The sequence below is a fragment of the Sander vitreus genome, chromosome 5 (genome assembly GCF_031162955.1).
Source record: "Sander vitreus isolate 19-12246 chromosome 5, sanVit1, whole genome shotgun sequence".
Taxonomy (NCBI): domain Eukaryota; kingdom Metazoa; phylum Chordata; class Actinopteri; order Perciformes; family Percidae; genus Sander; species Sander vitreus.
This window is the reverse complement of record NC_135859.1, coordinates 12,343,915-12,360,022: the sequence shown is the minus strand read 5'-3', so window position 1 is coordinate 12,360,022 and position 16,108 is coordinate 12,343,915. Positions and strand designations below refer to the sequence as shown.

At 43.3% G+C, this 16,108-nt stretch overlaps 1 protein-coding gene across 1 annotated transcript in view; it reads right to left on the bottom strand.

Annotated features, from left to right (window-relative positions):
• The window catches only part of grin1b (glutamate receptor, ionotropic, N-methyl D-aspartate 1b), a 69,933-nt gene extending 57,292 nt beyond the window's left edge, over positions 1-12,641 (bottom strand). The window contains exons 1-3 of the mRNA XM_078249685.1: positions 12,402-12,641; positions 3,742-3,876; positions 1,554-1,730 (exon numbers count right to left, since the gene is read on the bottom strand). Coding sequence (XP_078105811.1) covers positions 1,554-1,730; positions 3,742-3,876; positions 12,402-12,482 — 393 coding nt within the window. The 5' untranslated portion in view covers positions 12,483-12,641. The remainder of the gene's footprint in view (positions 1-1,553; positions 1,731-3,741; positions 3,877-12,401) is intronic.
• Between the last annotated feature and the right edge of the window lie 3,467 nt (positions 12,642-16,108).

Sequence of the window (16,108 nt, the reverse complement as noted above, 5' to 3'; positions counted from 1 at the left end):
CAGTTATCCTAGAAGTTCCTATCAGTTTTATCAATATTGATATATTTGTCTGGTTTCTTTGATCACAGCAGAAATAATAGAGACGCATTCAACCTGATGAAAGGTACATTTATGGTACATTTTATCATACATGTTCTGACAATACATATTATTTCCTGCTCTGGTTAACTAAATTAAAAACCACATCTCATACATATACATATATTATATTGCATATTATGTAAATATGTACCTGTATGTGTGCTTTATTCATTATTTGGTTGAATCTAGTTTTACATTGTTTGTTGCATGTTTGTGTAACTTTGCTGTATATGTCATGTTCTTGACTTTAGAAAATATATGTTTATTTTGTGATCATAAGTAAAGTTTTTTTTATTCTACTAAAGCATCTCCTGAGGGGAACCCTGTTGAGGTGACAGCAGGTGCTTCCATCTGCTGCTGCTGACGGATTATAATCTGTCCTGCAGTTTGCAGTCACTTCTCAATAAAATCATGTCTGTCAGTCGACACCTGAACTTTAAATCAGCTGCTAAACTGAACAAACCTGTTTCAGTTATTTAGAAACAAGAGACATCTCTATGCCTAGTGCTTCCTCAGACATTCACTCATATTCCACAAGACACTCTTGACTTTATCTTCCGTATTGACGGACTTCCTTTATAGGGATAGTTTGGATCATTTGAGGAGGGGTTGTATGCCAATGTATAAACTACAGTAGATTGGCGGTCAGCACGCCCCCAGTTTGGAGAAGCAGGCAGGAGTACCGACACGGAGGCTAAGCAATGTACTGCTGGACTGGGGGGCAGCAGCTAAACTGTATTTATGTAGCCACCTACAAAAATCAATATCAGTTAAGTGTACGCTATGTGTAACATTTTTTACCGCTTTACCATGCTGTCAGACAGCCCTTTCCGACGGGGAACTGAAGCCGTTATCTATGCCACCAGACTCATTTGACAAAAGCAGTAATTTTCCTTTACACAACATGGGAGTTGCTGGTCTACTTCTGCCTCTATCAGTTAGTTTGTTTGTGTTATTGTGTGACTTTGGTGTTTAAAAAAGGGGTTGGAAACTAACAATATGAAATGACTTTATCAAACAAAAACAACAAACACATCAAAGGTTTTCCATCTCGATTGGTTTTTGTAACCGAACATAAATTGTACATAACTTTTTGAAATTGGTGAATGTTTCATAATAAAGCTCTGTGTCGTGCAGTTTCATGGCTCCACATTTTAAAAGAGATGAAACAGTTTAAAGAAGTGAAACTGCAGTCTGACGATGAAGGGGTGAACTGATGAGACCACACACATGCGCGCACACACACGCACACACATACACACACACACACACACACACACACACACACACACACACACAGCAGCTCATTGTCATGCAGTGACCAACACCCACACACACACCTGGATTAGAACGTAGCACATACACATTGTTACATAAACAAACATGAAGGTCAGCACACGCGTGTCCTCACACTGACTGAGTGTGCTGTGTATGGATACATGTGTATGTATATATGTGTGTATATAGCTAACCTTGGTCTCTCGCTCCTCCAGCAGCGTCTCCAGTCTCTTCTGAGCGGCTCGTCCTTCGTGGTCGTCGCTGACGATGAGGATGATGTGGTTCCACCTGAACTCTCTCATAAGGTCGAACCAGACATGAGCCTGGTGGGAGTACGGAGGCACTGTCCTCAGGAACGACAAGTGGATGCTCTGAGGAAGAGGAGGAAGAGAGTGTCAAAGCACTTAACTGTAAACCGTGAACTGTGACAAACGATGGGTGGAAGCTCAGTGTTCAGCTCAGAAACCAGCCGATTGTTGAAAGGAAACTGGTGTTAGACAGACAGACGTGTCGACTGTATGTCGGACAGACTGAAAGGCTGTATAAAAACTATCTCCATGTACAGAATCACACGAGGGAAGACAGGGAATGTTAGGAATGTTTGTAATTTGACTGAACTGACCCTTTAACCATTTCATCTCTATAGGAAATCTCAGTAGAGCGATCAACTGCTACTGCTGCTGGTGCTTAATAAAACACCCTAGCTTCACCTGACTGATAAACATGTAAATATTTCATTACTATTCTAAATCCTATGGAACAAACTGAAGAGTAAATGGAGCGTTGTTCATATTCTGGGATATTCTGATGACACTTATTTCATCAATATTGTAAAAAGTGAGAGAGACTCTGAGTGGTTTCCAGTTCAGTCACATATCTGAGAGAGTCTCTGAACTGGGACAAACTGGACTAAATATTCTACAACCTGCACTTAATGGAGCCTGAAGGCAACACAGGAGAGTCTCGCCATATATGTACAACTGAACTCTCTGTTACACAAACACCATATAAGCTAATACTTTGTATTCTTTATTCTATCTATTAAACAATATAAACAAAATCAAATGTTCATTTTATTACAAAATACTAAAACAGAAATAAGTGAGATCTGATTCACATGATCAGAATATTCTATAAAAATTACAGTCCAGACTGTAAATATGTTGAAGAACAAGAAGCTGTTTCATGAGGAAATGTTCAAATGGACAACAGCCTTAAAGGATGATTCTGCCCTTATTCTATATTTCTGTTTTTGTCATTAAATCTCATGTTCAGATTCAATCCATCAACATGTTAGTCCGTCTCTCAATACTGTCTGACTTCCTGTCTGTGGCTCCAAGCTCCAAGCCCATTGGTTCCTACTTAAAGACGTAAATCTTTAAATCACAAATAAATGGTTTCATCAGTAATTTCCTACAGCAGCTGCTCACTGCAGTTTTTATCAAACAAACAGGAGGAAATAGTGACTTTCTTTACGCTAATTAGTTTAGAGACTATTTTGACAAGCTGTTGTGTTACGAGGACTATCTCACATTCACACATTACATTTTTTGTCAAGCTTCACATTGATTTACATTTAAAATTGTATTCAGGCCTACATTCATAACGTTCCCAACCAACGCATAGTAACTCCTATCTGCACGCCTAAGGCGAACAAGGAGAGGGAGGGAGAGTTGCTGTGCTGCTGCCAGAGGAGCCGCTGACTGAGTTTACTCTGAGCAGCAAGTCGCTGAAAGGGTCTGAATATTCCCAAAGTTGGCAACTGTTAGTGTGTGTATGTGCGTGCGCGCATGCTTGCGTGCGTATGTGTGTGTGTGTGTGTGTGTTTGTGTCTGAGTGTGTGTGGATAGCTACGTTTGCCACAAGATTCAGTGGTTGTATAAGCTCATAATTCATATTGATATTAAGTACTTTGGCAGTGAAAAAAAGACCTGAGGCTATAGCCCAACAGCCAGGCCCTAAACACCCCCCTGTTGTGCCTGCCCAGTGCCCTCCTCTCTGCTACTTTTGTACTACTTTAAATTAAACAATCGATAGCGGACTATGGTGGGTGCCATCCCGCCGGGCCTTATCTGTTTCACTGACAGATGAGTCTACTCTGGTGCATCTGTGTTTGCCATGATGGACAATAAAGACTCAACTGAACTGATTAAGTAGAAGGAGGTTTAGGGGCGTTAAAGAAATGATTAGTTGAATTCACAGGTACACCTGAATGTCATCATAGGAATATACAGAGGAAATATGACAGGACCCAGGAGAAAGCCCTGATGAACACCACCCTAAAGAAACATTTGCAAATAAACAGGTTATATTTTGAAAACTATGAACATCATTCTGTGAGACTCAGGAAGCTACAGATGTAAGAACAGTAAATCAGGTTACCTTGTCAGAGTAGATGGACATGCGTGTCGTCAGACCGACCACTGGGATACGGTAGAAACCAGCGGTGTAGGAGACGGGTGTCGGGGTGAGGTGGTCATTTGACTGAGAAGGGTGACTGACCAGGATCGCATACACCTGCAGAAGGAGAAGAAGAAAAAGAAGAAGAAGAAGAAGACATGAGGGTTTGTTTCCAAACTGTCTTATTGTCTGAAACTTCTGGTTATATTTTATCTTAAATTAAATAAGAATATGTAGTAGTGAAATGTAACTAAGTACATTTAGTTACCACTATATTTAAGTATACGTGAGGTACTTGTACTTTAATTGAGTCTTTACATTTCTACTCTACTGCATGTATGTGACAGATTTAGTTACTTTTCAAATTTAGATTTTACATACAAAACATATGAAAAGTTTATACAATCTGATGTTTAGTTGCCAATTAAACCCCAACATTTTACAGTTTTATTTATAAGTACAGCTAAAACCGTTAGTCCATTAATCAATTAGTCGATTGAAATAAATACATGTGAAACTATTGTGATCACGTAAAACATTTCCTGGTTATCATTTTATTACAGTTTTTTCCAACTGCTTACACACGTTTTCAAAACTGTCTCCTTTTTTCAAAACTCTACACACAATTCCCAAAACTGCACACACAAAATGCAAAATGCCTCACATCTCCTTCAAAATGAAACACTGCATTCAAAATACCATAAACACATCTCAAAATAAAGCATTTGCATCAAATGGCAAACACTTTTTTCATAATAGTACATTTTTGGATATACCATGTACACACTGTTCTAAATCTAAAGCTCTTTTGTCTTTCATAGGCTTATATCTATTTTTACAATGTTCTAGAGTGAAAGTAATCTGCTGAAAGTGGTTGAAAGGTTACAGTGAAACAGAAAATATGTATTGGGCAAAACATTACATTTGTAAGAGTAGCACAGTGTTGTATACAGTAGCATGAAACAAGAAAACAAAAGTACAAACATGTAAACCAAAGGTATCATTTTTAGAATAAAGAATATGTGTGTGTGTGTGTGTGTGTGTGTGTGTGTGTGTGTGTGTGTAAACTGTAATATTAATAATTGTAATGTAATAATAGTAAAAATGTTAAGGTTTGAACTTGATGGTTGGACAAAAAACAAACAAACATTGTAAAGGTGTCACTTTGGGATCTGGGTAATTGTGACATAATTTCTCAGTATTTTCAATATTTTTTTACAAACCAAACAATCAATCAATTATGGAGAAAATAATCCGCAGATTACAGTTATCCATAATAACAATACTCATTAGTTAATACATCAAAATGAGATCCACCTCAACCAACTACAACAGTAAAATCCTGCTTTCACATTAATGCACAAGTAATAATAATATAATATATAATAGTACAACACATTTTATACTTTTAATACTTTACCATCCCATCATTTTATTATTCCTTTAGCTGAAGAAACCTTTTTATAATATTTGATTAAAGAAACTAAAATCAGTCAAGTTCTAATCCCCATAAATTATTTCAAGTTTCAACTTCTTCAATTACAGAGAAGCAGTCTTTGATCTCAGGCCCCACCAACAATGCTCATTAAATATGTTAACAAAGGAAAAAAATACAAGTAAAAATGAGAATCTAAAACATAAAATGGTGCAGAAGTTAAAATATAGGGATAAAACACATATTATAAAATATAAAAAAATATAATATACAGTAGGCTACCAGTCAAAAGTGTGTGGTAGATAGTAAATGCAAACTGAATAAACTGCTGTAATGTCGCATATTTTGGATTCATTAATGTACCAGACTGAAATGTGAAATAATTTCTACATCAGACACGTAGAGAAGCAGCCTGCAGAGAGAGAGAGAGAGTGTGTGTGTGTGTGTCTGTGTGTGTCTGTGTGTCTGTGTGTGTGCGCATCTTTATAATCCGTCCATCTCTCCTCTGGGAAGATGGATGGATTATATCTCCGTTTCTGCAGAGAGAGAGGATGTTAATCTCTCTCCACGTCCATCTTTCTCTGTCTCTTTCTGGCTCTCTCTCTCTCTCTCTCTCTCTCTCTCTCTCTCTCTCTCTCTACAACAAAGCGTCTGTCCGGCACGTCAATGCCATGTTGGCCTCATTTCTTCTCCAAAGGAAACACGGTACTAAAGGATGTTGAATGTGAAAACATCTTTTCTCAGCTCGGCTTTCTGTTTCTGTGTTCGTTTGTATTAAGAATTCATACTTTACCCGAGAAATCAAATGATTTCTATTCCGGAACAGAAGCCCACTATACTGGGAATCCAGTGAAATGTCCTTGTTTTTAAAATTTAACTTCAGTTACAGTCAAAGGGCATTGGTCATATTTCAAACAACACTAAATGCAACAAGGAGAAATATGCATAAACCTATGCATTTCCAAACCTGACAGCTTTATTGTATTATTTGGTAGTATTTATTATTAAAGGCAAAGAACACCATTCATGGAGTGCAGAACACACATACACACACACACACACACACACACACACACACACACACACACACACACTTGCATTTTAATTGTTCAATCTTTTGAAGTATTTCGACGTTGTCCATCCATCCATCTTCGTCCGCTTATCCGGTATCGGGTTGCGGGGGTAGCAGCTCCAGCAGGGGACCCCAAACTTCCCTTTCCCGAGCCACATTAACCAGCTCCGACTGGGGGATCCTGAAGCGTTCCCAGGCCAGGTTGGAGATATAATCCCTCCACCTAGTCCTGGGTCTTCCCAGCCTTCATGACCATAGGTGAGGGTAGGAACAAAAACTGACCGGTAGATTGAGAGCTTTGCCTTCTGGCTCAGCTCTCTTTTCGTCACAACGGTGCTATAAATTGAATGTAATACCGCACCCGCTGCGCCGATTCTCCGACCAATCTCCCACTCCATTGGCCCCTCACTCGCGAACAAGACCCCAAGGTACTTGAACTCCTTCACTTGGGGTAAGGACTCATTCCCTACCTGGAGTAGGCACTCCATCGGTTTCCTGCTGAGAACCATGGCCTCCGATTTAGAGGTGCTGATCCTCATCCCAGCCGCTTCACACTCGGCTGCGAACCGATCCAGTGAGTGCTGAAGGTCACAGGCCGATGATGCCATCAGGACCACATCATCTGCAAAAAGCAGCGATGAGATCCCCAGCCCACCGAACTGCAACCCCTCTCCACCCCGACTACGCCTCGATATCCTGTCCATAAATACTACAAAAAGGATTGGTGACAAAGTGCAGCCCTGGCGGAGGCCAACTCTCACCTGAAACGAGTCCGACTTACTGCCGAGAACCCGGACACAGCTCTCGCTTTGGTCATACAGAGATTGGATGGCCCTGAGAAGGGACCCCCTCACCCCGTACTCCCGCAGCACTTCCCACAGTATCTCCCGGGGCACCCGGTCATACGCCTTCTCCAGATCCACAAAACATATGTATTGGGCAAACTCCCAGGCTCCCTCCAGGATCCTTGCGAGAGTAAAGATCTGGTCCGTTGTTCCACGACCAGGGACGGAATCCGCATTGTTCCTCTTCAACCTGAGGTTCGACTATCGACCGAACCCTCCTTTCCAGCACCTTGGAGTAGACTTTACCGGGGAGGCTGAGAAGTGTGATACCCATGTAATTGGCACACACCCTCTGGTCCCCCTTTTTAAAAAGGGGAACCACCACGGTCTGCCACTCCTTAGGCACCATCCCAGACTTCCATGCAATGTTGAAGAAGCGTGTCAACCAAGACAACCCCTCCACACCCAGAGCTTTAAGCATTTCTGGACGGATCTCATCAATCCCTGGGGCTTTGCCACTGTGGAGTTGTTTAACTACCTCAGCAACTTCCACCAGGGAAATTGACGACAATCCCCCATCATCCTCCAGCTCTGCCTCTACCATAGAGGGCATATTAGTTGGATTTAGGAGTTCCTCAAAGTGCTCTTTCCACCGCCCTATTACCTCCTCAGTTGAGGTCAACAGCGTCCCATCCTTACTGTACACAGCTTGGATGGTTCACCGCTTCCCCCTCCTGAGGTGGTGAACAGTTTTCCAGAAGCACCTTGGTGCCGACCGAAAGTCCTTCTCCATGTATTCTCCGAACTTCTCCCACACCCGCTGCTTTGCCTCTTTCACGGCAGAGGCTGCAGCCCTTCGGGCCCTTCGGTACCTTGCAACTGCCTCCGGAGTCGTCTGGGATAACATATCCCGGAAAGACTCCTTCTTCAGTCGGACGGCTTCCCTGACCACCGACGTCCACCACGGTGTTCGTGTTCCCTTGAGGCACCTAAGACCCTAAGACCACAGCTCCTCGCCGCAGCTTCAGCAATGGAAACTTTGAACATTGTCCACTCTGGTTCAATGCCCCCAGACTCCACAAGGATGCACGAAAAGCTCCGCCGGAGGTGTGAGTTGAAAGTCTGTCGGACAGGGGCCTCCTCCAGACGTTCCCAATTTATCCGCACTACCCGTTTGGGCTTACCAGGTCTGTCCAGAGTCTTCCCCCACCCCCTGACCCAACTCACCACCAGATGGTGATCGGTTGACAGCTCCGCCCCTCTCTTCACCCGAGTGTCCAAAACATACGGCCTCAGATCAGATGAAACGATTATAAAATCGATCATTGACCTTTGGCCTTGGGTGCTCTGGTACCAAGTACACTTATGAGCATCCCTATGTTCAAACATGGTGTTCGTTATAGACAGTCCATGACTAGCACAGAAGTCCAACAACAAACAACCTGGTTCAACTCTGGTTTAGATCAGGGAGGCCGTTCCTCCCAATCACGCCTCTCCATGTGTGTCCATCATTGCCCACATGCGCGTTGAAGTCCCCCAGCAGAACTATGGAGTCCCCGACTGGAGCCCCATGCAGGACTCCACTCAAGGTCTCCAAGAAGGCCGAATACTCCGAACTCTTGTTTGGTACATATGCACAAACAACAGTCAGAGTTTTCCCGCCCACAACCCGCAGGCGTAGGGAGGCGACCCTCTCGTCCACCGGGTTAAACTCCAACATAGCAGCGCTCAGCCGGGGGCTTGTGAGTATCCCCACACCCGCCCGGCGCCTCACACCCTGGGCAACTCCGGAGAAGAAAAGAGTCCAACCCCTATCCAGGAGTATGGTTCCAGAACCGAGACTGTGCGTAGAGGTAAGCCCCACCAGATCTAACCGGTAGCGCTCCACCTCCCGCACAAGTTCCGGCTCCTTCCCCCACAGAGAGGTGACATTCCACGTCCCCAGAGCCAGCGTCTGCTGCCCGGGTCTGGTCCGTCGAGGCCCCTCACCTTCACTGCCACCCGTGTGGCAGCGCACCCGACCCCAGCGGTTCCTCCCACAGGTGGTGGGCCCATGGGATGGAGAGATGTATGCCACATAGCTTTTTCGGGCTGTGCCCAGCCGGGCTCCGTGGCAAACCCGGCCACCAGACGCTCGCTGACGAGCCCTCCATCTGGGCCTGGCTCCAGACGGGGGCCCCGGGCTTCCTCCGGGCAGGTCACTCCATCTCTTCCTCGGTCACTCATAGGGTTTTTGAACCATTCTTTGTCTGGCCCCTCACCTGAGACCACTTTGCCTTGGGAGACACTACCAGGAGCACAAAGCTCCAGACAACACAGCCCTCAGGTTCATAGGGACACACAAATCTCTCCACCACGATAAGGTGATGGTTCCCGGAGAGGTATTTCGACGTTGTGTTTTGTTAAAATGGTTGAGCCTACAATAGATGAATTGGGTTGGCCAACAGGAAGTTACCATTGTGCTGTGGAGTTTTGCATCCATGCCCACACCGAGAATTGCCTCCACACAGGAGGACGTAAAGGACTTGCGAATTTAGTCACACATATGTTTTTGTCATTATATTTACGTGAAACAGGAAATAGTTTGGATGTATTCCCAGGAAACCCAGATTAACACACATCCCGGATTAAACCCTAGTTTGTACCAAAAATATGAATATTTCTGTTGTAATGTCCCGATTTTATCTTTAGTTTATCGTTAAATTCCTCAAAAAAACAACAAAACTTGCTAATACACCTGATAATTGAATTATATTTTGTGTGTAAAATGACTGTTTACCTCCATTATTAATTCCAATTCCAGGGTTTAGGCTACTTTGTCGTTCTTGTTATTGCTGTTAAGCTCCTGTCAATGAAACTCAACACTTCCTACAAAAATAAAAGTCGCCCAGTGGCTCAAGGAGCATAAATCCTCTCTTTACTGGCAGGCTTTTAATGTGAAATGTCTACGTTTGCCAGGTGAGACAAGGTAACTCCACTTCCCTTAATGTTTCAGGCCTTCATTGGTGACCTGGTTGCTATTATTTGAGACTAATAATCATAATAATATTTTACCGATTAACTGATTTTGAAATTTGTTAATGAGTAATTGTCTGCTGTGCTTACACACCAACCAGACGGCCGACCGTCAGCAGAAAAGGCAGTCGGACTGATCAGTCGGGTCCCCGAGGTCCAAAAAGTGCCTCAGAACACACCGAAGAGACGTCGACTTGAGCATACGCTCTGCGCGTGCGCGAAACGTAATACGTCTCCATAGCAGCAGGCGGCGCTGCTCTGTATTGTTTCCATTAACAGTCCGATTGTTTCCCAGAAAATGAAAACCGGCAGCTGATTGGACGAACGCGTCACGTGGGTCTTTTTTCTCTGGAAATTCACAGCCAGACTGTCATGGCGGCTTGTTCAGAATATGATCTCATATTGTACTAAAATAGTTCACCAAAACGTGTTTCTGAAAACATTTTAACCGAGAAATAGGCCATGCAGTTGCTGAATCTGTCTTCATTTCAATCAACAAAGTTCCGTTAAAAAGATTTTCGTCAGATTTTGAGCGGCTCATCCACTCGCCATTTCCGGGTGAGCCCCGACTGCCCTGTCTCCTGACTGAACATGTCGGGTCGGCCCAAATGAAGGCCGACCGCTCCTCCGACGCGCGACGGCACGGGACACACCGAACATACAGAGCCGATAATCGGCTCTGTATGAGACGTGTTTCTAAAAACAGTTTAAGCAAGAAATAGGCCATGCAGTTGCTGAATCTGTCTTCATTTCAGATTGACAAAGGTCAGTTTAAAAGATTTTCGTCAGATTTTGAGAGACGTTAGTGAGGCTCATCCCACTCGTCATTTCCAGGTTAGCGCTCCACCAATAAGATTGGCCATTGAGTCCGACTGCCCGCCTTCCGACTCAACATATCGAATTGGCCCAAATGAATGCTGACGGCTCCTCAGACTGACGACGACACGGAACACACCGAACAGACCCGAGTCACTGACCTCGCCAGACTGTCCGACGGCCGATAATCGTGTTGGTGTGTCAGCGCCTTAACTTGACCAAAGATCATCTGTGAAGAAAGAAGCTCCACTTTGTGACACCACCGACCGTTTCTGTAGTTTAACAACTGCAACCGAGTGAGATGACTTATCTCTAGATGATCTCACATTTCAGGACACACGTCATTCTCCAGCAGTTAGATGTGATTCGTATCAGATCAATCATTTAAACTGATTACATCAGTAGTTTTGAATCAGTTCAACATTTATTTGTTTGAGAGTAAGATAATAAGATTGATACCTCTCTCAAGCTTCTATGATTGATTCTATACCAAGAAGAGAAGTTCACTGAATATTAAATTGTTCCTTCAAGTGTTGTTAACAAAAATGAATGTTCCCTTTTACTTTAAACTAAATATAAACATGAAACCAGGTTGAAGGGATACTTCACCGATTTAGCATTAAGCTTTGTCTCAGTAGAAACACGGTAGTATTTTTGAATGACTGTGCTTCCCTCCCTCATGTCCCCCTGAGACCAGAGATCTCTGTATTGTGGGTCTGCAAAAAAATCTTCAGATGACGTAAAACGACGATTTTTGCGTCATCGGAAGATTTTTGCCCAGAGGCAAAGGACTACAGCCAGTACTAGGAGCTACTTCCGCATAGCCCATAGGGGGTTGGACTCATTGTCTGCATTCTCCGAAATTTCACGAACCAAAACGACTGTCAGCCATCTTGAATCCTCGCGTAGCTTAGTGGCTTCTCAGCATCAAAACTTTAGATAGATAGATTTATTCATCACGATGGAAATTTTAGAACAATTATGTGCATTCAAACTACCGCACACGTGTACCACCGGGATACATTGGTACAGATCGGAGAATATGCAGGACACTTTATTACAAATGGAATACTCGACACAGCTTCGCCCGCCTGCTATGGAGACCAGCGGTGCTGATCGAAGCCTCTGGCCGGTGAAGGGACATCTAGTAGCTATGTGTTAGCTGAACTTTACGGAGCATATCATGTGTGTGCACTAAATGTAGCCTGTTTCATATGTCGTTTTTATATAATGTCGTTTTCATATATTTTAATTGTCTGTCTATAAACGGTAGGCGTGGCTTGGGAGTAGATGACAGCGAAGCAAGTGCATTGTGAGATTTGGTGTCTTTCATCCACATGAGCCAAAAACACATTTTCTGGCTTTTCTCGGCCTAGAAGGCACCAATTTCTAAAAGATTTTCACATTTCTACTACATAAGTAACCCAATTTTAAAGATATATTCATCTTTCCAACGGTGAAATATCCCTTTAAAGATGAGCTGAGGAGTCAGGTGACAGGATGAGCAGAGCGCCCTCACCTGGTTGGAGATGAGGTCCTCGCAGACGGACAGAGCCATCTGGATGGCGTTGGGTTTGTGTGTGACGGAGATGGCGTTCATCTTGAACTTCTCTTTACCGTACAGAGTGTTGGCCTGGCTCACCGCCTCCTTAAACACCTGCTCGTAGCGTTTATGACTCAGCACTGCACCAATGTTTACCAGCCGGGGCTCGCAACCACCGCGAGCAACCGAACAGCACTGCAGCACGGTGAGGAGGAGCACACCACGCAGCTCCACTGAGGAGGAGAATGAGGAGGAGAGGAAGGTTAGAACAGACTCTGCAGTCATGTTAGCAGCTCTGTGAGGCTGCATAGACACAGCGGTGCTTTGAGCTAAATGCTAACATCAGCATGCTAACAATGCTAACATGCTTGTGTTGGACAGAAACAAAAACACTTTTCACCAAAGAGATAAGGCTTAATGTCACATTTGAAAGTAAATGTAAACGGTGGGCCCTATCTTGCACCCGGCACAGCGCAGCGCAAAGCAGTGTCTTTGCTAGTTTAAGACTGATGAAATTTTAAATTTCCCATCTAGCAGCCATGTCGTTTAAATAGCAAATGCACCTGCGCCCATCTTTGCGCCCATGGGCGTGCTGGTCTTACAGGGAGGTGTGTTCAGGTGCATTTTTGGCGTATTGCTATCTTGAGGCAGCGGGAAGTTATCGCGCCATTGACCAACAAAACCTGGTCTAAAGTCAATAGCGCAGCATTTCATTGTTATTTTAACAGCAAATTAGTAAAATGCGCCTAGGCTCGTGCACAGCACGTGCACACTATGCTTGTTACACACACACACACACACACACACACACACAGGGAAGCACAGCAGCACACAAACATGCAAAAGATTACAAACACAAATATTACGGTGCAAATCTAGCAGCGTAATAGCAATGCTCCAAGGTACAAACGCGCCTGGCTTTCAAAGGGAATGACACTCTGATTGGTTTATTGCATGTTACACCCAAAACACACCTATGAATTAATGAAGACACTAAGTACAACCCTTTTGAATCATGCGCTCGGTGCACGGACCCTTTTTGCCGCCATCAAACTAGCAAAAGTGGATTTGGACATGCCCTAAACGCACCTGCGCCATTCACTTCACGCCGTGCGCTTAGATCATTAAAATAGGGCCCAGCATCTTTTTTTTTACTTTACAGAACAAACAGAACTACATCATATTCTGTGTCACATCCTTAACCGAAAGTGAAGTAATGTAACAAGTGCTTTTAACCCAAACCGTGATCTTCTTTCTAAACTTAACCAAGTAGTTTTGTTACAGAAAACCTAACTGTTACCATTATCACAACGTTAACAACACGTTTAAAACTGCGAACGTTACGTTTAGATATGAGGACAGAGAAATGTTCCTCTGGATCGTAATTCCGGCCACCGGTAGGGGCGCTAATTTCTGAAACGCTTAATGGCAGGGTTTCACACCTTAGCATGTTTGTGCACCGTCTCAGCGTATGAACGTAAAAACAACGTTGGAGAAAATCTGGACAACAAACAGACTAACAGGACAGGCATCTTCCGCACGTGCCACATAATCACACACACACACACACACAACCCCCCCCCACCCACACACACACACACACCCAGTTAGCAAGCGTGCAGTAGCGAGAGAAAGACAGAAGAAAAGAGAGAAGGAGGTGTGTGTGTCAGTGAGTATGAAGTTTGCAGTAATGCTATAGCTGTGACCGTAGCAGTGCATACTGTGTACAGTTTGTCGGTGAATAAATGTTACAAACATGGAAGTGTTAGGGCTACACCTCCTCAAGACTTAAGCCAAGTTCCCATGTCTTGCTTGCTACCTGCTGCTTAAGGTGAAGGGGGTTTGCTACGGAGCTAACTGTGGCAACTTCTGCACAGATTCACTAACTTAAGGTGGGCTGACCTTTAAGGTGGACCAGCTTTTCTCATTATACTGCAAGCTGCTCCTCCAAGTTTTGCTTTAGTGAATCGACAACGACAACCACCATATATAAATTGCCTTGCCTAAGCTTTATGCAAAAAATTTGCGCAATTATGTCATTAATATGCAAATGAGCATATTGCGTCATTTGTGCCTAAGCACTCTAAAAACCCAGGGAAAACCTGTCTGGGTTGTATTCGAGGGTAGAAATAAACAACCCCTCTGAATCTCTAAGGAGGAGAATCAGAGGGGGGTTTAATAAAAGAGGCTCAAAACAACAGTTCGCATCAGCCCGTCCTCACCCAGAAAACGACCGTATGGGTCGATTATGCAAGCAGTTCATAATGACCCACAATTGTTTCTTGTTAGGCGATGACCTCTCTTGGCAGTAGTAATTATCGCGAGAGCAAACAAGATATTTACATAAATTCAATGATAGCTGCAAACTTGTAAAGCAAAATTTGCTCATCCAGCATCTAGATTCTTGGGTGACGTCAGACAAACATCCAAAACGTATGGATCCGTGTATGACGATCATTCATAATAAAGTTTGAGGGCCATGGTAATTACTGGCGTTTCCCGGGAGAACAAAACGGGAGGGCGCCGGGAGATGGCCAGGAAACCCAGGATAAACGGGAGTGTTGACAGACATGCCCCAAAGTGTATTAACAGCTGTATTAGTCTGATGATCTCTTGTCTACTAACTGTGGGTAAACCAGTTTATACTCTGACGGAGAAGCCTTAATAAAACTGGATGTTGACCACTGAGATATATATATATATATATATAAAAAACTGGATACAGCATTCGACAGCATTCGAGGCAGAGCCCCGTTTATTCCAAAGAGAATTGCTCAGTCCAAGCCGGTCTATTCCGGTTTAGCGCACAGGCTAACTTGAATAGGGATTAAATGATATAATAGTGCAGATTTATAATAGGCTTTCCAAATGTTATTGGAGCGAATGGACAAATTCTGATAGTGAACTTTTACGGTGGTTGCTCAAAAAAAAACATTTCCACTGATTCACAGACGTCTCTTTCGCCATAAGTCTATGGGGGGAAAAAATATTTTGGGCCCCATGGCATCATGTGATGGACACGGAGGTTGTAATTTCACTGCTTGGCCGCTATGTCAAATTGGCTTCAAAACCCAGCGCACTTCCTGGGGGCCTGATGGTGACACACAGCTAATAAGCTACGATAGCTTCCTCCATTTTGGACTCTCTGTCCAATCTGAGGTCAGCAAACCACCAAAGTTGAACTTGACATGAAATATTCACCTGCAAATGTACCTTGTACATGTAAGATGTTTTATAAACTAACACACCTGTCCATCATTTTGCGAGTGACAGCAAAGTAAGGCCACGCCCACCAACAACATACTTTTACTTGTGGATCACTGATTGGTTCTTTAACAAACTTTATTCCCTCAGTATTCTGACTTTAATCTTAGTATATGAGGAAATCCAAACTCTTATGTAACTTCTCAGAGTTATGATGTTTACATTTTTATTTCTCACTTTTAACAAAACAATTAATAATGTCAGAACTCAGTTTTCCATTTCCTTTACTGTATCTTGCTGAAGATTATATAACTATTATTTATAATTCTAATTTAAAAAAAAAAAAGTAATCTACAAAGAGCAGAGGAAGAATAGAATCGTTGGCAAGATGTTCAAAAGAGGATGAATTATGAACGTTTGAGGAAGATGTCATGCATTTATTTATTTATTTTTTACACAAAAACGTGCCGAGTTGTATT